The sequence below is a fragment of the Podarcis erhardii genome, assembly GCF_964252035.2.
Source record: "Podarcis erhardii genome assembly, chromosome: 1".
NCBI classification, from domain to species: Eukaryota; Metazoa; Chordata; class Lepidosauria; order Squamata; family Lacertidae; genus Podarcis; species Podarcis erhardii.
In genome coordinates this window covers 46,323,321-46,346,440 of record NC_138497.1, presented here as the reverse complement: position 1 = coordinate 46,346,440, position 23,120 = coordinate 46,323,321, and the positions used below count along the sequence as shown (strand labels likewise).

Here is a 23,120-nt window from a genome sequence, read left to right as displayed (position 1 = left end):
GAATGTCCCGGTGCTAAGTCAAAACATTTATATTATAGACCAGTACTATCAATGCTGACAGATGGTGGCTCTTTAAGGTGCAGCAAACAAAACTATCACTCAGTCCTGCCACCGGGGATTATTGAACTGGAAATTATTGGGACCAAATTTCGTGATACTAAACTCTGACACCTTTGCTGATTGCTTGAAGAATAAAGGAGGGCAAGCTGCACTTGCCAATGCACAGAAATAAGTGTCATGAAATTCACTGGGGCTTAAAGGTAAAGGGACCTTGACCGTTAAGTCCAGTCGTGGACAACTCTGGGGTCCTGCACTCATCTCGCTTTACTGGCCAAGGGAGCCGGCGTTTGTCCGCAGACAGCTTTCGGGTCATGTGACCAGCATGACTAAGCCGCTTCTGGTGAAATGCCGTTTACGTTCCTGCCAGAGCGGTACCTATTTATCTACTTGGACTTTGATGTGCTTTCGAACTGCTAGGTGGGTAGGAGCTGGGACTGAGCAATGGGAGCTCACTCCATCACAGGGATTCGAACTGCCTACCTTCTGATCGGCAAGCCCTAGGCTTGTGGTCTGAAGGTCAGCGGTTTGAATCCCTGCGATGGGGTGAGCTCCTGTTGTTCGGTCCCTGCTCTACTGTCTGTTGACTGTTGAAGGATATTCTGATTTAGGTTGCATATTAAGTTTACACAAATTAAATGTTACTTTTGTACATTCTACACACAACCCAAAATTCATCTCATCAGTGTTACAACTCTGATGTGTAGCTCTCGGGCTTCGAAATGCTGGTCCTCTTACCACTTAAGCAGATTTTTATGATCATAGAATTGTAGAGTTGGGAAGGGACTCTGAAGAAGCAGTATACATATTTCATTCAATAAAATATACATGCAGCTGCATTATTCTTACAGGCTCGTAAAGCAAAGAGGCAAACTGACTTCTGGGGGAGCTGGGGAGAATGGGGCGACTGCAGCAGGAGCTGCGGTGGAGGCGTCAGTTTTCGGCAGCGACGCTGTTACTCAATAAGGTAAGAGCCTTTCCCTGCCAGCTTTCTCCTTCTGAAGCCAATACAGGGGAGAGCAGCTGTTAGGTAGGCTCCCCTGTAGGGAAAGCAATAAAGAGTCTAGCTGGAACTTAAATATTAAACTTATATGCCATGATAAATATGTTTTGTGGGCTAGACCACAAAATGCATGAAGTGGTCTAGCAACACAGTTCTAATCATGTCTACTCAGAAGTAAGATCTATTGAATTCAATGGGGCTTGCTCTCAGGTACATTGGATTAAGACTGCAGACTAAATCTCTTTAAGGAGAAGACTGGGTCTGGGCAATGATTGTTTTTCCAAAACTGAAATTCGCTTCAGTTGTTGCTGCATTCACAAAAGCTGTAGAATCAACTGGGACATGGTTAGCATGATGTCATTTTGTGAAGGCTAGAGAAAGACTAGATGCCATATCTATGTGGTACTAAAAATGCCTGAGCCTGCCAGGGCAGGCAGAGCTGCACCCTTAGACGTATGTTCTGGATGAAACTGGTCAGACAGAGAATACTATTAAATACGTAGTCTCTGCCTCAATGTTGCTTTGAAAAACCATCACATTTTCTACAGCCATGTAGATCTGATATACCACCAACTTTCTGAGACTGTGATCCTAAATGCACTTATTGGAAAGTCAGCACCATTGAACACAGTGGGCTTACTGTGAAATAAACATGTCTAAGATTGCCCTGTGAATTTTGCATTTTCTCCAGAGTGTTTATCTGCCTGAAGGGTTTATCTACTGATTAAATTGTAGCTCTTTCCAGTACGGATTGGCATCAGAGAAGGCAATGCCCCTCCCTTACCGAAAGCACAGTACTTCAAAGTATAGTGAATTCACATGATGGGAAATTATAGCAGCTGGAAACTGATCACTATGCACCTATGTTTTATATGCAGCAGGGTTCTGCCCTTCTTTAGTTACTAGCTCACTAGCAACCAGTGCTGATTAATTACAATTTAGGGAACTTTCTAAAAACACTATCCAAGCTGTATGGTTGTTATTTTTCTATGGGCGGCTCTCCTAAGCCATATAGATGGAGGGGCAACTGCGCAGCAAATACATTGGTGGGATCCATGTAACTGGCCTAGGGGCCATATAGTTGGGTTTTCCCAGCTGCTCGTAGAATGGTTCCCATGCAGCTAGGCTTGCATGGATTTCAGCTCACATCTATCTTCCGGCAAGGTGGTGGCTGAGCCTAGTGCAAGGGTAGTGAGAGAGGGGGAAATGAGCAGCTTGCATGCCACCAAATAAAGAGACAGGAGTCTGCATGTCACTGGCCTGTTGGTAGGTGGGAGGCTGTGGTTGTTTTTGGAGAACTGATGCTACTTCAAGGCTAGTACTGGCTATCCAGGAGTCTTCCTACTGTCTCTGTTTGTTTCTCTGATCTGGCTTGCAATTCTGGCTGGGACCCTGGTTTAATCAACTATCATACCTTTTGAAGGTGGGCATGTGAAGGGAAGGCAGAGAATGCTCAGGCTTATCACTTGTTCTTGCTCCAACAAACCATAGTTGAACTGGGCTGGGAGAAGTAATCTGACCTGGGCCTCATTCCCTTACAAGGAAACAGATGTCATAAAAGGCTACCTTGAAACTTCCTACCACCGGGGGGGAGGGGAAGTGCAGAAGACTTCACTGTCAACTAGCACTTTATTAGCAAATGTAAGAATGAATTGATGGTAGGTTTTTGTCATTTATAATTTCCCCCCAAGCCATTGCAGATTGTTGATTTCTCTTTCAGGGCAGATGGTGGGTTCAGCTGCATAGGACCGACTCGAAACTATCGCTCGTGCAATGTTAAGGTAAATTGACCAGTGAGTTCTTTTATGCTGCTGTTCTCCCTATTACTTCAAGAGCTTCAAGATCCCCCCCCCCCCGCCAGTTACATCTGACACCTACTCAATGTCTTAAGGAAGATTACAAACGAACTTCCTTAAACCAACTCTGTCATAAAAACAAATGGGCTAAAAAATGAGTAAAAGGACACCATTCTCACCCTTTAATGCATGACAGCTATTCAGAACTAATTAACATTAGCAAACATTGAGTACAAGAATGTGATCATTAATATATACAATTCGTTTCTCCCCTAGTTTCCTGACAAATGGGATTTTATACTATATTGAACAACCTTTGTACAATCTTTCTATTGCACAACTGTACAGCGCATGTATTTACATCTGCTTCTGAATAGAGTAATTTCTTTTATAAACATATTATGTAAGCACTCTGTTATCCCTGGATAGTATTTCCTTGACTTTAGTTTTTTATGTATTTTGGGGATGAAGTAGAGGTTGAACTGAGGTGAAAGACTCTCAATAAACTTTTGAAAAATGGCTACGCATGGAAATTTTGAGTAGGCAGAAGAAGCAGTAGTATCTGTGTAGTTCCCATGATTATATAAACAAGCCCAGAAATGTGCTATGTAGTCTCCACCGAATAGATGCCATTTTCTGTTGATCACCATGATCTTTAGTAGCCTTCCCTTTGATATTCAACATTGCATTTGAAAGACTCATATAATGCAAGGTAGGAAGAAAGGCATAAAAAATAGAGGCAGAAGCCTGAACTCTGAATGGGAAGGAATAGAAGGTTTGAATAATTTTCCTCACTTATTGTGCCCACTGACTAGCCTAAGATCATTCAGTGAACTTCATGGCTGAGTGGCAATTTGAACCCAGGTATCCATGCACCAGCACTTAGTTCACGGGTTCCAGCTGCATGCTGGTGATACCCAAAGTCTTTTGAAAATGAGGAAGCATAGAATAAGTGGATCCCGAACCACCTTCCATAAGTTAGGCTGACTTGAAGAAAATACAGAAAGCCACATACAGGACAGTTCTTCCAAGCACGATGCTTATCTTCTTCTATTCCAGACTTTGTTCCAGATAACAGATTTCTTTCTCATCCTTCCTAGAACTGTCCTGAGGGCTCCAGAGATTTTCGAGCAGAGCAATGTGCTGAGTTTGATGGGACAGAATTTCAGGGAAAGAAATACAAGTGGCTTCCTTATTATGGAGGTAATCCATGGATTTACTCTCTTACTCAATGATTATGCAGTTCATTTGACATAGCAAATTACGGAGAAAGTGAAATGGCTTCTTTTAGAATCAAATCTCTGCTTGGACAGTACTGCAGTGTTACATCCTGCAAAAACTGATTAGAGTCCATTGAAATAGATTTTGCAGGATTTGTGGAGAAGTCCAGTTTGATCACAAATGGTATGTAGGTGGCCTTGTTCCAAATTTTGTTCCAAATTTTGAGAGGTATTGGGGTGTGTTCATAAGGTGACTTGAATATATTTTAATTATATTTAAAGTGTAGCGTTGGTAACTCCTGGTTGTTGCTAGTCAGTGCTATTCTTCTGGAAAAAGAGGTGCCTGAACTCACCACGAACGCATCCCTCATTCTCTTAGAATGGCGATGGTGCCCAGCTGACGGGTGCCAGAACTGAGTTCTGGCAAGTTCCGACTGAAAAAAAAGCCCTGTTGTTAGTATAGCTAATTCACTTTGTCTGTGGTTACAAGTGAACTCTATTCTTTTCCTGTTGCAAAGTTTTCCATTCCATCCCCATTTGTCTAGTCCAAAAATATACTTTTCTATGGGGAGTTGTTATGCACTTCAGGAGAGCTGGCATAAAAATGAAACCCATGTTGAAATGTAAATACGCCCTTAGCCACTGGCAGAGGAAAAGGGGGTGTGGTGGATGCGGGCCACCCCAGGTGTCATCCCTGAGGGGGGGTGACATCGCTGCGCTGCCGCCCCCGGGACGCTCGCCCCGCCCCCGCTAGCTCCACCTCTGCTCTCAGCATATCCCTTGATCAGCTTTAAAACTACCATATGGTCCTTGACACATGTACACAGATATAGCAAAAGCAAATCCTGCTTCATTCAACATGTCGCAGGGCTGATTCAAACCAGTAATAATATACAGCCCAGCCTTTAAACCCTTTCTCCAGGTACTGATGATCAGGCTTTACCCTCTCAGTACTGAAAAAAGTTTTCTTCATAGAAAGTGTGCTGTAATAAACGGGAACCCCAATGAAAGCCTTCTTCAACTTGATTCAGGGACTCAAAGAACATGCCCTATGCAGTTGCTTGCATCTTTATTGTGCAGTCACTTGTTTCAATGATGGTAGTTCCGTACTGCTTTTAACCATTTTCTTATGTTTTCACATTGCTGTGCAGTGCCCTGATACTCTATGAGATAGAAGTATTTATATAAATAAATAAAGCTGCACAACGTTGTATGTGCCTTTGTGGGGAAAACAGAACATGGAGAGTAACACATTGCTTTTTCGCTTTCCTCTCCTCACAGCACCCAATAAATGCGAACTAAACTGTATCCCAAAGGGAGAAAACTTCTACTACAGGCACAAAGACACCGTGACTGATGGGACGCCCTGTGAGCCAGGGAAGAATGATATCTGTGTGGAAGGAGTCTGCCAAGTAGGCCTTTGTTATCTCTCTCTTGAAAACTGTGTCCGTCTTCCTCCCCCACCCCTTATTTCCTTTCTCCCCCCCTCTTTTGCTCTTAGTTCTCTTATTTATTAATCAGATTTGATCCTATCCTTCTTTTTAGCTGCTCACAGTAGTATACCTGGGATTATCCCATTTTACCCTCAATTTTGATCTGTAGCAGACGGTGTGAGGAGTGGGATGACGACACTGCCGCTCATTGACTTCTGGTGGGTTTTTACTGCAAAGGAGAGGGCTAAGGCAGAGACGAGGTCAGTACACTGCAAACAAACCAGCAGGAGTGCCCTATTGGCTCTGCCACTGCATTGGTACTGTGCTGACCTTGCTGCCAGCTCACCCGTCTATCTCTTGATAAGCAGCAGGTCAGGTGATCAGTGGCACCCCACCCCTTCCCATCATCCACTATTGACTTTGTTTGGTAGGCTAGGCTGATAGTGACTTGCCCAGTGTTAACCTGTGAGCTCCATGGCTAAGCAGGGATTTGAACTCTGGTCTGGATCCTCAACCTTTTTTTCTACTACCTGCTAGGATGTTACCTCTTAAGATTTGGCAAATTCACTTTAATTTATGGGTACTTTAGATACATAGCATGCAGACAACTTTTTGTGTGTGTGTGGCATATCTGCTTGTGCTTCAGATCCTGCAACATGTGCTCTCTGGGCTCCGGAAGGGGCAGAGCATGGAAATAGGAACATGCTAGTTATTATGAGGCAGCAAACTCAACGGAGCTCTATTGGACTCCCCAAGTACATGAGGTGAAAGCCTTTGTTGGGCCTTTAAACCAGTGGTGCCTCGCAAAAGCAAGGGACTGGAACAAAAGGGTTTTCCCAGTTCTATTAAGTAGTGGGTGGACATAGCAGACGACACGTCTGTAGTTCTTTATAAGTAAGCTGGAACTGAACTGAACAGCAAACAGCCCAGCCGGCCTGCTTTTATAGGCAGCCGGCTGTCAACATTGTAACAACAACAGCCCAGGGTTTCCCCAGGTAAATTAACTGACGTGAACCTGAGTGAAAACTATATACACAATACACCCTGGTGGCCAGGGTGAGAACTTCAATGCATAACAAGTACCTCTGGGAAAAGCAGCAGGGAAGTCTTGTGTACAGTGGTACCTCGGGTTAAGTACTTAATGTTGGGATACTGCCAGGGAGACAGAGTCCATCATGACCCCACGTCATCTCCGTTGCGATCCATCGACCTCCCGTAGACACGCAGTATCATTCAATTAGCGACACGAGCTCCAGAAATAGCTTGCCACATTCCAGAGCTGGTGCACGCTCTATCAGCAGATAATGCACAGCAAAAGATGCACACAGGAGAGCATTATTTACAATTTTATTCAGTGTTGGTCAGAACAAAGAAAAAACATGACTGCCTGCTTCAGTGTCTCAGACACAGAGAGAAACGAAAGCATAGACACAACAGAAACATCCTGTGAACAGGAAATACACAGGCTGTGACACAAACATCCTGCTCCCTTTTAAGGTGGAATGGAAATATCCTAACACTTAATTCGTTCCGGAGGTCCGTACATAACCTTAAACTGTTCTTAACCTGAAGCACCACTTTAGCTAATGGGGCCTCCTGCTGCTGCCATGCTGCTGGAGCACGATTTCTGTTCTCATCCTGAAGCAAAGTTCTTAACCTGAAGCACTATTTCTGGGTTAGCGGCGTCTGTAACCTGAAGCGTATGTAACTTGAAGCGTATGTAACCCAAGGTACCACTGTAATCCAAAACGGTCAGAAGCCACCTTGCTGTTAAGACTGCTTTGAGTTCCTGCAGCCCCATCAATGACCGCTAGAGGACACACAAAGACAAAAAAGAAACAAGCCCTCTTTAATGGGGTGAGGGCAGGTGAAGTGGGCTAGAGGTTCCTGCTCCCCCTCCTTGTATTATGCTCTGACTTTCCTCCCAAGAGAGGTAAACATGCACTTCCATCCCGTCCCTGTCTTTGACTTTCTGGGGCTCTTGGCTTCCCCCCTTGCTTGGTCACCTGCTCAAGACTGTCTTTGCTGTTTGGCCTTTCCCACAAGGGTTGGAGGATTAGGTGAAGGGGACAGGGCATGTAAAATGACCTTTCACCTTCCCTCATACTTTGGTTGACTGCCTACTTTCTGTTTTAGCTACAGCAGCTGTGGGTTTCTTCTGTGAGGGAGAGTGTTGGCTCATGGAGGAGCTGCTCTTTTGGGAAGCGTGAGGCAAGCTGGCAGCTACCGTGGGGCACCGTTCTGGCTGTGCTCCATTTCATTATAGATTTTAATATCTAAACTTCATTAAAATGGCCATTTTTATGGTCAGCAAAAGGGGAAAAAAACACCACAGCCATCTTTTTTTAAAAGCTCCGGTCCATACAAATGCCAGATGTATTTTCATCTCTGGTGTTTCTTAGCTGTCCAAGTTTAAGAGTTGTCTTTTCCCACAAAGCAATTATGTAATATATTACTCACGTATTTGAAACTTGAGCTGCCAAGGAAGACTAGTGGCTGAAATGTGTCTGGCATTTGGATGGTATTGCTTAAATTTTAAAAGAAGACAGACACATTTTTCAACTGGACATGTTTATGCCTCAGGGGAATACTCTGATGAAAGTTATTTTATTTTATTGAACAAGATTGCTTAATAAAAAATCTCTTAAGGCCCCATTTGCACAATACACTTAAAGCAGCATTGTACCATTTAAAACAATCATGACTTTTCACAAAGAATCCTGAAAACTGTAGTTTGTTATGACTACAGAGAGCTTTTAGGAGACCCATTATTCCCCTCACAGAGCTAGAGTTTCCAGAGACATTTAACAATCAATCCCTCTTCCTGGGGAACCCTGGGAAATGTACTCCTGGGAGGGGAATAGGGGTCTTCTAACAACCTTCAGCACTGTGAACAAACTACAGTTCCCAGGTCTCTTTGGGGAAAGCCACAACGGTTTAAAGTGATATGATACTGCTTTAAATGTATAGTGCAAATGGGGCCTAAGTGGTGTACATAAAATGACATAAATTATTAATTAAAATAGCAATAACAGCCCTTTAAAACAGTAAACTTTTGTTTGTTTGTTTGTATGTTTGCTTTCTTGTTTGCTTGCTTGCTTTTTATATAAGATAAGAGTTAGAGGCATAAAATCAACAGATTTAAAAAACAAATGTACAGTGGTGCCCCGCAAGACGAATGCCTCGCAAGACAAAAAACTCGCTAGACGAAAGAGTTTTCCGTTTTTTGAGGTGCTTCGCAAGACGAATTTCCCTATGGGCTTGCTTCGCAAGACGAAAATGTCTTGCGGGTTTGCTTCCTTTTTCTTAAAGCCGTTAATACCCGGGGAATCCGCGCTCCGCAAGACGAAAAAATCGCAAGACGAAGCAACTCGCGGAACGAATTAATTTCGTCTTGCGAGGCACCACTGTACTGTACAATATGAAATTAAATGTCTGGGTAGGCTTGCCTAAGCAAACAAACAAAAGTTTTAAGCAAGTGTCAACCTGTACAACAAAGCCGCCTTCCTCATATCTACAGGCTGGAGTTCTAGAGAATAGGTGCTGCCACACTCAAAGACTGATTTTTTCCCCTTGCAAGTGGATATGGTTAATAGTCATGGCCACAAGACTATTGCTTTACCCACTATGCTACCATACGTATGCATTTTCTCAACCTGGAGTCAGACAGTAGTTCTTTCTTCCAGAGATTTGAAGGTGGGTTGAAAGAGAAATTGATGCTTGCTGTGCATATATTTATCCCACTGTTCTTGTGATAACAGGTTTTGCAGATTTGTTGTGTTTCAAAAACCTGCAAAACGTGTTTGGACCAGAGGCAAATGTAGGTCAAAAGAAAACAGACGTTCACCATGGGAAATGAAGAGGTGCGCAAAACATTTCTAAAAACTGTATCCAGTCTGATTCTTCCAGTCCTTGGTCTTGGTATGAAATGTAGGCCTTTCCTTTATTTTTTTCTCATGAAGGCATTCCTTGACTGGCCTTCTGAGTCATACTTGCATTTTGGTTCACACTCTGCTGTTTTACAGGCCGTTGGCTGTGATAACATTCTGGATTCTTCCAAGAAGGAAGACAAGTGCCTACAATGTGGCGGAGATGGCAGAGCCTGTTTCGAGGTGAAGGGCTTCTTTGATGTGCCCAACCTCCCTAAAGGTACAGAATAGCGTATCTTCCACAACAGCTCAGTAGTGAGATAGCAAAAAATGCTTGGGCTGGGTCTGGCGGGGAGAGATTCCATCGTGCTTCTTCATCCATTTATATCTTCAAGGCCCAAGGAGCTGAAGCACAGAAAGGCCTTAACTGTATCAGTGCAGAAGCTTGATGCATCATTAGCACCACTGCTTTGGGTTGTAACTTATCAATTACATGGCTGGGCTGCTTTATGGGCAATATGAATCTGGATACAACCAATCCAAAAGCGACCGAGTAGTTACAAGTGGATTTATGTCTTCTTCCACTTGCCTGCTTATTCATTCTGAAAAACACCTTTTGCACATGAAAGGGCAACTTTAGCCTTCCTTGTCTATTACCATCTGCCTTAGTAAGTAGAATTTACTGTGCCTGACTTGCTGCACTTTCTTTAGGCTACAATCAAATCTTCATCATTCCCATGGGGGCCACAAGCATCCGGATTAAGGAAGCGACACCTACCAGGAACTTCTTGGGTATGTACAACAGTTTTTCTATTGCTCTGTGTTAAAAGAGGGGGGGGGGCTTCAAGCACATAATTCCCTCTTCATTCACTCAATTTTGCACTTAACTTAATTCTATATTAAATTAACTTAATTCTGCATATTCAGAAATTTCACATGGTACAGTTGTCCTGGGACTATACCACTCAGAATGCAAGTGGAAGACAGCTCAGTTCATGGATGAGATTGGGATATAAGTAACAAGGTTGGCCTTGCAGAGAAAGTCTGGCAGTGGGCCTCTGTCTGCTACAAAAGCAAGATACTTGGACAAGAGAGCAACTGATGTCAGCTGTCTAAGAATACTGGCTTCCCATGGCAATTTGATTTCACAGCATTTGTTCAATGTTGCACACAGCTCTCAGTAAACTTTGTAATATATCAATAAACCCTGAAGCTATTGACATCCTTTTTTTATGGGATGCACAGTAATAACAACCATGTAACAACAGAGGTGTATTCTGGATGTGGTATTAGTCTTCTATAATGAGCCTGAAATGAGCCTAGTTTGGTTTCCAAATTAGACAGCTTTTACATTTCTCCCCTTGTGCCCTCTGGGTTTTTTTCCCTCCCCCTCAGCCATCAAGAACGTGCAAGGGGCATACTATCTGAATGGCCACTGGACGATTGAGTTCAGCCGTGCCTTGCATATTGCTAGCACAGTTGTGCATTATGACAGGGGTTCTGAGGGGGATCTGGCTCCTGAACTTCTTCACGCCAGGGGCCCAACTACTGAGCCCTTGGTCATTGAGGTAAGCCCAGTTTCCTGTTTTGTATATTCCCCTCCTCTTCCAGCTTCCACAGAGGGGGTGCTCAGCATTATTCCCAGAGGGAACTGCGGGACCTTAAATAAAAATGCAATGCCATGTAGATTGAAGGGAGAATAGCCATTTCTTGGCCGAAAAACCAACAGTGAGGGTGGATAAGAGAACTTGTATCTATGTTACCTACACAACTGTGCATTGAGATCCATTTAGATTATTGCCTGTTGCCGAAAAGAGGTGCGGGGTACACCCTATTCCCCAGCAAGAAAGCAGTTCCTTCTTTTAACTGAAGGAAGACTCTTCTTTGTGAAATAGGAAAGGCATAAAGTAGACCCTGGGTGGGGAGGACAGTCCCAAACTGGACATGAGCAGTGGATAGAAAAGGAGTGTGCTTTGGCAAGGATCTGGGTGTTAGGTGTAGTTCATACCTAGAGCAGATGAAGCGAGGAAAGTTCCTGAGCTGTAACATTCCAATCAGCAGATGGGTGATCACATGGATTAATGCCTCTCAGCGAACATAAGCCCAGTTCCAGGAATGGTTTTACCACTTCATCTGCCCTTTTGAGGTGAAGTGGGCCAACGCCAGATAACACAGCTACAAGAGGGAGGAAAGCAGTTATTTGCATTACACCTTATTTGCCGCTTCCCTTTTCAGCTTATCAACCAGGAGCCAAACCAAGGGGTACATTATGAATACTACCTGCCAACACAGAGGCAGAGCTTGGGCTACAGCTGGGCCTATGGTTCCTGGGGCGAATGCAGTGCTGAGTGTGGTGGAGGTAAGGACCTATCATAGGATGCTAACTCCACACGGGAGTTTAATGTGGATTTGAAGCTGCATGTGCCTTGAATTTTTCATTGTCATTCACATGCCATTTTCAGCATCCAACTAGCAGCCTGCAGCAAACTCGGATTTTTCCAATTTAGGAAAAATCCAAAAAGGGAAGGAGATCTATTATAAAAGCATTCACCATCTGGCTGTGGATACACTGAAGAGCATTATGTGGGCAGCTACTGGTTTCAGTGATGCCATTTGATGCCACACCCCCTATTTCCATCTTGCTTCTGTCAGGCATAAAATTGAAAGCAGTCATGTGTGGATGAAGGCACACAAGATGACAACACAAAAACAGCAACCCACATATGTGTGAATGCTCTCATGTGGACACAGCCTTCTACTTAAATTTTGCTTCTTGGGTTCAATGAAGATGATAGAATGCTTTATTGTTCTTAGATGTATAGTGTTTCTAATCTCTCTGTAGTTTTAACTGCTGCTGTGGATGAGTGGCGGTAACCAACATCATTTGCTGTTTTTCTTTTATAGGTTATCAGACACGCTTGGTCTTTTGCACTATTGACAATGAAGTATATCCAGATTATATGTGCAGAGATAAACCACAGCCAGAAAACAACCAAACTTGTGGCCTTCAGCCATGTCCCCAGACAAAACGGTAAGACTTGATTTGGCTTCCCTGCCTGGTTTGAACCATTAGATTTATGAACCTGGCAATTCCGAAATCTCCAGGCAGTGTCTCTCTTCTGCCCTTAATGCTGTCATTGGAAACATAGATAAGGAGAAATTGTGGCTCCTAATATGCATGAAGATGATAAACAGATCGTTGTTCAAGACAATTCTTTGTGCTGACAAGCTGTTATGGGATGGTTTTAGTATCTTTGAAAATGCTAAAAAGGACAGGGCAAAAACCTCAGTCTGAAGGATCATAGAACTTCTTCAAGCTAAGTTGGAGGCTGGGGTCATGCTGGAGAGCAGCCATTGTGGTGAATACAAGTGGTAAGTGACAAGTCCCTATGTGGGGAACTAATTTTTAATTTCATGCAGAGGTTATTTGGACGTGATTATTTACAGAGATATGGAATGGTTTTTCTGTGTCCCGGTACTGAATTTTTTATATAGGAATGGGATTTATGCTCAGGATAGTGTACAGATTTTAAGGCTTCCCTTCAAATTGCCATATGATACTTCCCTTGCGGAGAGAGATGGGCTGTGGAGCTTTTCCACTTTCAGAACTTCCCAGGATCCAAAGCTAACTTCCAGTGTGCCATTTTATGGGTCCTTGTAACTAGATTGGCACAAACAAATGTGCATCATTGCGTACCCAGTTCAATGCATCAGCCAAACATTGGAGATCTGTGAATGTATCACTGATGTATTTCTTCGTGTTGTCTCTAAATGCAAGGGCAGGAGGGACAACTTGAGTTCATAGGGTAGAAGTAGGTGGGTTTAACTTCACACACACACACACACACACACACACAGAGAGAGAGAGAGAGAGAGAGAGAGAGAGAGAGAGAGAGTTATCTCCATTTCCTCCCACTCTTGCAGCTTCAGTTAGCTGTGGAGATTGGGGGGGGGGGACCCAGACACCTGCAATAAGATACCTGAAAACCTTCCATGGCTAATACTTCGGGGAGATGCTTCAGGGAACTGGTACAGGAAGAAAGGGTCAGCTGCCACTCCCCCAAGTGGCCTTGATCCAAATTGGACCCCAACTCCATAGCAGCCTTTTTATTTAACAACAACAACACACACATCAGGGCTGCATGAATAAATTTTCAACATCTTGTCTAGTTTGGCCCTAAAAGACAATGTGCAGTCATACTGTAGCAGGCAACCCCAGATGTCTATATATTCACTTTTGGCTTTAAAATCTTTGTTCTATATATATAAAGGATATCTTACCTCTATCTGCCGGGAGCATGGAGCCGCAACACAGCATGGAGCTTACAAACAAAGAGGTAACAAGGAGAAAGTGATTGCAGAGGCCCTGCTCAGCTCCTCTTTCCCTTTTCCCCACCTGCAACAGTGGTCTTCAAACTTATATAAATTGTGCAGAACAAATTCATGCATATTGCCAAGGAACTCTGGGTTGTGTTCTGAGTTGCACATTCAGTTCATGTGGATGATGTGGTGTCCTGGCCATTCCTGTGGAGCTTCACCATTGCCCACTGCAAACTGAGTGTGTGCCCCCAGACTGCATCCATTGGCTGCACATCACAGGACCAATTTGTTAATAATGGACAAGCTGTCTTTAAGGGCAGCCATACACCAAAGAACCCAGGGCAAGTTTCTGAGGAGTGCCAGGGTTCATAGGTATAGCAGGGGGGCAGCTGCCTCCTAAATCAATACAAATCTGAGGTTCTGCCCCCCTAACAAAAGCCTCCCCCCCCCAACAAAAATCCTGGCTATGCTCATGCCAGGGTTCTTAAGGATATTGTTTGAAAGCCACTGTTCTAGATTGCTTAGAGGAGCTTTCCTCCTTGGTGACGGTCTCAGTGGCTGCTTATAGCTTTGGCTTTTCTCTGTAAATCATGATAGGGTGTGGTAGATGCTGAGGAAATGGAGCTTTGCCTACCTAGGAGTGGCTGACCTGTGGTCACCCATCCTTTCCCATTGGATATGCTGGCTGGGGCTGACGGGAGCTGGACAGGGACGGCCTAACTTCTCATGTCTATGCACTGGTATCCTTTAGATTGTGATTACTCAGGCTGCCTTTGAAGATGGTTGAGAAACTGCAGCTGGTGCAGAATTCTGCAGCCAGATTGTTGGCTGAAGCAGGAAGATCCATACATATAACACCAATTCTGGCATGATTGCACTAGCTACTGATTGGTTTCTGGGCTGAATTCAGACCTATAATGCCTCATGTGGCTCAGGACCCCAGTACCTTGAGGACCACCTCTCCTCACATGAACTAACCTGGACCCTGTGATCGCCATCTGAGGCCCTTCTCTATGTGCCCTCTTCACAGGAGGCCCGGAGGGTGGCAACACAATAAGGGGGCTTTTCGGCTTTATTGTTATCTATTTTGTAGACACCAAATAGCCTTTTTACCTGGGCTTTGGGCCCTTAATTTGAATGGTTTCAGGTATTTGTGGCCTCTTAGGGCAGGATCTGTAAGAACCAACTTATCTGTATAGATGTGTTTGTGTAGATGTGTTTGGCTGTGTTTGTTGTAATTGGTTTTAGTGTTTATATTGTTTTTGTAAGTTCTGGGTAAAGTGACATAATAATAATAATAATAATAGAATGAAGAAGAAGTTGCATTAAAATTATCCTATGCTGTTCTCAGGATGGGGAAGAAATTTTATTTCATTGCACTGATCATTGGCCATTACATCATAAAAGTACTTGCCACTGGGTGGCACCACGCAAAATTCCTCCTGGCATCTAGGACCAAGAAAAATGTTCAGACAGTGTTTCTAGTTTGCAGTCTTTTTTTGTATTGGCTGGCCATGACAACAGAGCTGACTAGATTGATCATCTGCCAACTGAGTTTATTTTTATCAATAGACTTCCTTTGGGAAGCTGACCTCCAGTCTCAAGGAAACTCTTGCATAGCATCACTTTGGGTCTCCTTCCCTGCTGTGATGGGTTGAGTTTATTTTACTGCAGCTTGGAGGACTGAATTGTCCATTACTGCTCGGTATAGACAAATGGCTATTGATTGCAAGTACAATATTTTCCTTCTGAATATAGATCTTGCTACTGTCAACTTTGTGATGGAAGTTCTTTGGAAGGTTGGGAGGGTTTAATGTCAAAGGATGCAGATAGAAAAGCATTTTATTTCAGGAATGTCAGGTCTAGGTAGAGGAAACTTTGTTAGACTTGCTGTCAAACTAGACAGGTCACTGGAAAATATGTAAGCAGTCTCCAGAGGGTTCCCCTCGCCCAAAAAATGCCATATGCCGAATCACATCAAAGAATCAGTAGAATGCTTAACACTCCCCCCCCCCCCCGACCATTTCTCTAATAATGAAAAATAAAGATAGGTCACAGAAGAAAGGTTATCATAATTCAGAATTTGGAGATTATCCTTTGTTGGAGTATATATGACTTTTTGCTTGTTCTCAACAGTAAGTGCACCTTTGCTTTATCAAAGCCAGTTCAGTTTCTTTCTGTGAGAGAGACTTCCACAGTACCTAACAGCTTCCACCGCTGAGGCATCCTCTAGCCATTCAGTCTGAAACTATCCTCTTAATCCATTCCATTCCTCCTAGTACCATCATCTTTTAATCTGCGGTCATACCATTTTAAATGCTTTTAGATACTTTTCGCTGTCACCCAAGTTATTGTTTTTTGAATTCAATTACTTGAAAGTGGTAAGCCTCCCTTTAGTCCCGTGGATTTTCTTGCTGCCAGCGTTGGCTTCTTGGTTTCTTGAGAGATGCTGCTTCTGAATTTACAGATGGAAGATTGGGGAATGGGGAGCTTGTTCTGCCACCTGTGGAGGAGGCACCCAGACTCGTTCCGTTTATTGCGTCTCCCACCACGGACCGGGTTCTCAAAATGCTGTGGATGATGCCGAGTGCGCATCCTTGACAGAGAGGCCGCGTAGCACACAGCCTTGCAACATGCGTCAGTGTGCAGCATGGACCACAGGGCCTTGGTCTGAGGTGAGTTTGTCCTACAGGTTTAGTGAACATATATAGACGGTATAGCCCAGTTACCTCAGTGGCTTGAGGAGGAAAAGAAAGCACAAGCTCACCTACTCCTCCCATTTCGCACTCTTGAGTCTCCCCTCGTGTAGCATCACTTTGTCTGTGCCTCTTTGCTCATGAGGTGGATTCCGCCTCTCTCTCCGCCTTGAGAGAAATCAACAATTCAGGCTTACACAGACTGAAAAGACCTTCCCTCTCACCAAAGAACATGGGAATAGTAATTTTGTGAAAGAAGCTAGAGCTATGTAACATAATTATGAGGATGTTCACCAGGATTTGGGGAGCAAGCCATGACAGTTAAATTGGTATAAAACCAATATAAACACTTAATTCTTTGAATTCCTTCCCAAAATGTATTTCTTTGGCAAAGCTTTATTTTAGTCACGCTTGTTTCGCCATCTCTGATAATCGGTTGTCATTTATTGAAGTGTGTATTTTATGAATTGCTTTCCATGAAACATCCCCATGAGCCATCACCAGGCTGGCCTCATGAGGCAGCTAGTTGTTATTTCCAGCCATTGCTAAATTCATGAATTTATGTTTTTACTCAAATTCTGACCCTTCACTGAATGCAGTGTTTATTGGGGAGGAGGTCTGCCCATGTACTGCAAAATTTGCAGACATGTCAAACCAAAGTATAATTATGTTTCAATCAGTATGTTAGTCTGGAAGCAGGAAATTAGGTGGTCCAAACAACAATTTCCTTGATCCCTATTCCTAATTTTTGCATTATTCCTACCTTTTATATCTTGAATAAATTAAAAACTCTTTCAGTAGGCATACCTTCAATTTATGTATTCTATACAGCACTGTAGCACAATTGGATGGTATGAAAATGGCTAGTAGGAAAGAGTTTTTAAAAACTGGTGCTAACTCTCACATGTGTTTATGCATGTGTAATGTATGTATACATAAACTTATGTACACAGACACAACAAATATGGTACATAAATGTATATGACAGGCATAATGTAAATGAATATTGCCAAAAATTCCACCTCTGAGTTATTCTTCCCATCCAGAGGAAGCTTAACCATAGAACATCTCACACACTGAATTACTCTTTCTGGGACAAGAGGATTTCTGAAAACTTTTAACTTGAAATGATGCCTTCAAAATGTGGAGTGAGCAGACCAAATAAATGCAATAAATGTTGCTGTTGTTTAGTCATGTCCGACTCTTCGTGACCCCCTGGACCAGAGCACGCCAGGCACTCCTGTCTTCCACTGCCTCCCGCAGTTTGGTCAAACTCATGCTGGTAGCTTTAATAATAATAATAATAATAATAATAATAATAATAAAAATAAAAAATTTATTTATATCCCGCCCTCCCCAGCCGAAGCCAGGCTCAGGGCGGCTAACTACACTAAAACAGTGCAACATTATAAAAACATTATAAAAGTTAATTAAAATCAAAATTGATGGCAACCATAAACTAAAGTTTTGTAAAGATTGCCAAAGGAGGGAGTCAGGCTGCGCCCTGACCAAAGGCCTGGTGGAACAGCTCTGTTTTGCAGGCCCTGCGGAAAGATGTCAAGTCCTGCAGGGCCCTTGTCTCTTGTGATAGAGCGTTCCACCAGGTTGGAGCCGCAGCCGAAAAAGCCCTGGCTCTAGTTGAGGCCAGCCTAACCTCTCTGTGGCCTGGGACCTTCAAGATGTTTTTATTTGAAGACCGTAAGTTCCTCTGTGGGGAACACTGTCCAACCACTGTCCAACCAACAGTGACTGTCATTTATTTAATTTATTTAATTTTTACAGTGCACAGCTAGTTGTGGGGAAGGTATTCAGACCCGGACTGTAAACTGCATGTCAGAGCTGGGCACTCGGACTCTCGAAGTTGCCTGCTTGACACAACCAAAACCTTCACACACCCAGTCCTGCACTGGTGAGAATTGTATCCAAGAGATCGGCTGGCATATTGGAGACTGGGGACTGGTAAGCATTGCAACAATTTCTGCCTACTTTGCTATAGGTAAAAAAGGTACCTATACTTCGCTATACCCCAGTTTATCTGTCCATTGCTGCCCATCTCCTCTCTGCTGCCTCTTTCAGGGCATTTCCACACTAGGGACTTAATTCATATGTAGATCTTCACACATGAATGTTTTGCATGTTATGCACTTGAAATCCGTCTCAGTGTTTTCATTCTACAGTAGTGGGTGGTTCTTGATGGAATATGTTCATGCTGTGTGTTATCCCCTCCCGACAGTGAGTACTTCTCCGCTTACCACAGACCACTGTGGGCATACACACAGATATCTGTTTACCTGTGCTTGCCCACTTATATTTTTATATAAGATTGGCACAAAGTACAATAAATAATTATTTTTAAAACAAAAATGTCGCTCTAAGCCAAGCAATGATTTTGAGTTGGTTGCATGAAAGGCTGCAACTTCCTTTCCTGCCCCTTTCCTTTCCTACCTTTTGCACCTGCAAGGGTAAATTTTATGTTTATTTTTAATGCAGCTGCTTTGTAGAAGATCAGCTCTGCACAAAAGAACCCCATTAAAAATAAAAATATCACTTAGCTGCCTTCAGAAACAACCAGTGGAAAAAGGTGGGCTGTTTTTTTTTGCCTTTGTGCAAAGAAAATGGAAGTAGGGGGTGTGGCAGTGAAATGACATCACACATGCTTTGAAAAGAACACCTGCTTGCACAATGAGCTTCAATTGGGTAACATGGAGTTTTATATTGGATTTTTTTCTATTACCAGATTATCTGTGGATTACAGAAATCCAAATTTAGCAGGGGGGAAGTGTGGGCTGCCGTTTGGGTGAGGAGAATGTTGTGTGGACAGTGGAAAGAAAAACAGAGACATAAGCAGCTTCAAATCCACACATTAAATTCCAATGTGGACAACCCCTTTACAAGACCTGTTTGCATCAACATAGCCTTTGTTGAACCTCTGGAATAATGGAAACTAAAGTGAGAATGAGATCACCTCAAGCATGGTCAATAGGTAGAGGAGTTGTATTAAGAGACAACCCAGACATTATAATTTATAGCCCAGCTCAAACATACATGCCTGTGGAAAGTGCTGGTGAATGAAGCATGCTCAGATTATCACTTTCTCTGGGAATTTGTTTATTTCATAAAATTTATACACCACTTGACTGTAAAGTATAGAGAAGATACAATTGGAGCCAACATGATTTGTAAGTTTGTCTGGGACTAATTTATCCCATGACATGGAAATAATTTTTCCATTTATCATTTTATTCTCCCACCAAGTCCTACAACCTACTAGCAGTTACCTGCTCACTACCTGAAAATTCATGTTTTAACACCTGCTACCAGAAACTCATAGGGTTACTCAGGATAGTGTTACTCTTGTAACGTTACTCTCTTGGGTTACAGCCCCCTAGTAACTTGGCTTGCACTTTGTGATCTAGTGCTCAAAGAGCTGTGACTCAGGCATCCGAACGCGCCAGGTCATGTGTGCAGACGGGGATTCCAAGTTCTACAACCACGAGATGTGCCGGGCCATCCAGCCGCAGATACCAGCCATGCTTGGAACATGCAACACCCAGCCCTGTCATCTGCCGCAGCGTAAGTGAAAGCTATCAGCTGTCCACAACCCCCCTTGGTTCTTTTCCTCCTTTTAAGGTGCTATTCCTACCCAGTATCCATTTTCGGACACCTGGGCTGTTAGAATGCATAGTACCACCAACTTTACGTAACAGATTCAGCATTGGGTGTTGTTTTCTTTTACTGCTCCTAAACCATGGGTGGGCAACGTCTTCTCTTTGTTAAATAAAGGCCCGTTGACCCATGGGAGAAATCAGTTGGGGGCCTGAGCCAGAGATGGTCAGAGTTGCAGCCAACGGTGGGAGGACCCAGTAATAAACTGTGTATGGGCCCCTCCAGAGATCTATACAGTGGATTAAATTATGTCATCAGGGGTGCAAGAGGGCCTAGGAGCCTCCAAGCTGGCCGCAGCAGATTGGGTCTTCCCTGCTCAATGTTGGAATCACTGAGATGTCATCAGGATAGCAACAAGGTCTAGAGCAGCCTTTCTCAACCTGTGGGTCCCCAGATGTTGTTGAACTACAACTCCCATCACCCCTAGCTAGCAAGGCCAGAGCTCAGGGATGATGGGAGTTGTAGTCCAACAACATCTGGGGACCCACAGGTTGAGAACCACTGGTCTAGAGGTTTCTCGGGCCTTTTCATACCTATTGATGAAGAGACAGGCCTTTCCGTTTCCCTGCTAACTGCTCTTTAAAAAGAAAAAGAAAAAAGGAGATGCCAGAGGTTGACCCTGGGAACCTCTTCCTTCAATGCATGTGAACTGTCTCTGCTCTTTTGGCTACAAATTACATATACCTAATCAAACTGTGGAAGCTGTCAGAACAATGATGAGAAAAGGAAGAGGCTTATTGTCTGGAAGTGCTAGGGTATCCGTTAGGGTTGCCATACGCCTGTAATCTCCCGGCAAAATTTCAGGGGAAATCCGGACGTATGGCAACCCATGTCGGCAGTGTCTTTTTTAAAAAAATAATAATATGTATTGCTTTTAAACCCCACAAACAAGAAGAAAAAGAAAAGGAGAAAAAAGAAGAAAAAATAAAAGAAAGAAAAAACAATACAATACAATATATAAACAATACACCACACAACATCAACGTATTAAACCAAACATAACAGAACAAAAACAATTTAAAAAACATACATCATACCATTTCAATGCCTTATCTTTCATTCCCTTGTTTCATCGACTTCCTCTCACCTCCCTTTTTGTATTCCACCTCCATTAATTGTTTCAGCAATTCCTTTCCATCTTTCACTATTTTCTGTCATATAAATATCTTAACTTATTTTAACCTTATTTTCCATTAATACTATAATACATATTTATGCTTAACTCCTTATAACACTTCTACTAAAGCCATATAATTTCATTCCAACATTTTTCTAGCACTCGTTAATTTTACCATATTTCTATAAATAAACTTTAAACTTTTCCCAATCTTCTTCCACCGTCTCTTCTCCCTGGTCTCGGATTCTGCCAGTCATTTCCGTCAATTCCATATAGTCCATCAACCTGGTGATCTTCTGTCTGAGGCTCTTAACTCTTTTCCAGGTCCCTTCTGCAAGTCTTCTTCATATTTATACATACACTTTACTTTGTCTTCTGCTGATCTTGTTCTTAATTTCCTTTCTTTGATGCTGAAGTGTAGGTCTCAGGGGAGCTCCAACCTAGCAATGTTTTTATTCCTTCTCGACATGTCATCCACATTTAGTTAAAACTAAAATCCAAAGGATATTTCAGGACGTGTTTCAAAATCCCTCCAAATCTGAAGGTCCCCACAACTCCCATTTCCTTCTGACCCAGGTCCAGATCCCAAAGGTCAATAAATCCCTGCATGAGATGATCTATCCAACTTTCCTTCTCCAGTCCAAGCAGGGTTCCAATCTGATTTTCTCTGAATTCAATCATAGAGGGCAACAACTTGTAGTCATCAAATTGCCTCTGTAAGGCTGGGTCTCTCTCCCTCTCCACTTGTATTACTTTAGGTTCAACAACCACAACTTTCTCCCTCACTTTCTCCACCATTTGGCATGTCAGAGTAGATTCCTGTATCGGTTCCTGAATAGTTTGTGTGTAGATGTTCACTTTTTGTCCCAAATTAGTCACTTTTTGTCCCAAAATATTAATTTTAATATTCATCACATCCGTCTTCTTATGGAGCTGTTCCAATGACTGACTTATCTTGCATAGTGCAATCACTAAGGCTTCTTCTGTCGACATTCTCAAGCGTTCCAAGGTCAATCTCACGGTATTCTCTTGCAGCTGGAGATTCCACCAGCCCAACTCTTGTAACAATTTCAAAGGCTCCCTCTAGAGGGAAACAATTTCTGTTTGTATCAATCCTTTTAAGCACAGTTCAAGCAGTAAAATTAGTTTCAATTTTCAGCTACTTTTAGTCCTTTTTAAACGCAGAAGGAGACAATGGAAACAATGTATTTCTCTTATTTAACTACCTGTCACAGTCAATGAACTTTCCCAAAAATGTCAATCTTACTAGCAGTCCGTTTCCAGGTTCAGAGCGGTGGTGATCCAACTTTCTTCACTCTCTCCTGCAGGCTTACACGATCCAAAATTTCCCCCCTCTTCTCCTGTCTACAAGGGGGGTTTAATGATTTTAGCCGATGGAAGTTTAATCCTTTACATAGGACTTTCCAAGACTTTAGCTTGCAAATTCTTTGCTTCAATCTATTTACAAAAGGGGAAGGCGGACTTCCTGTTTGAAACCTCCCTGTTTCGGTGCCAAATTAAGACGTTTAAAAATCCAATTTTCTGTTCTACTCACGGGTAGTTGTTTAGAATCAAATTGTCCTCAGGAAAAAGTCAGCGCTCTCCTGCAACAGCAATGTGGCTTCACTCCGTGAAAGAAGCAGTCAATTCGAAGCACTGCGCCGCTCACCCCACATCGCTCCGGATCCCTGAAACCGGGTCTCCCCACGAGTAGGGGAGGCGCAAAAGGTGCCAGCCGAATCCCACGTTCACAGGCTTCTCCCACCTGTGATTTTTAGTGGGTCTCCGCCTTCGCCATGGCGGCCAGACCCTGAATTCCACGGAGCAAGTTCCTCCCGATCAGAGGAATTCCGCCATTGCCGGAGGCGCTAGCCCGGAAGTCCCCCCATGTCGGCAGTGTCGTTTTTGCCAATCCTCCTTAAAAATAGCTCAAAAAGTTCAAC

At 43.2% G+C, this 23,120-nt stretch overlaps 1 protein-coding gene across 3 annotated transcripts in view; it reads left to right on the top strand.

Annotated features, from left to right (window-relative positions):
• Window positions 1-23,120, top strand: part of PAPLN (papilin, proteoglycan like sulfated glycoprotein) — a 63,618-nt gene that overhangs the window by 16,784 nt on the left and 23,714 nt on the right. For 2 of the 3 annotated variants that reach the window (XM_081881324.1, XM_081881323.1), the window contains exons 3-15: window positions 909-1,024; window positions 2,781-2,841; window positions 3,957-4,059; window positions 5,358-5,488; window positions 9,535-9,658; window positions 10,090-10,170; window positions 10,774-10,946; window positions 11,614-11,737; window positions 12,283-12,409; window positions 13,650-13,715; window positions 16,166-16,373; window positions 18,177-18,353; window positions 19,811-19,967. In XM_081881324.1, the coding sequence (XP_081737450.1) occupies window positions 909-1,024; window positions 2,781-2,841; window positions 3,957-4,059; window positions 5,358-5,488; window positions 9,535-9,658; window positions 10,090-10,170; window positions 10,774-10,946; window positions 11,614-11,737; window positions 12,283-12,409; window positions 13,650-13,715; window positions 16,166-16,373; window positions 18,177-18,353; window positions 19,811-19,967 (1,648 nt within the window). The remainder of the gene's footprint in view (window positions 1-908; window positions 1,025-2,780; window positions 2,842-3,956; window positions 4,060-5,357; window positions 5,489-9,534; window positions 9,659-10,089; window positions 10,171-10,773; window positions 10,947-11,613; window positions 11,738-12,282; window positions 12,410-13,649; window positions 13,716-16,165; window positions 16,374-18,176; window positions 18,354-19,810; window positions 19,968-23,120) is intronic. The other variant, XM_081881325.1, reaches the window with a different exon arrangement.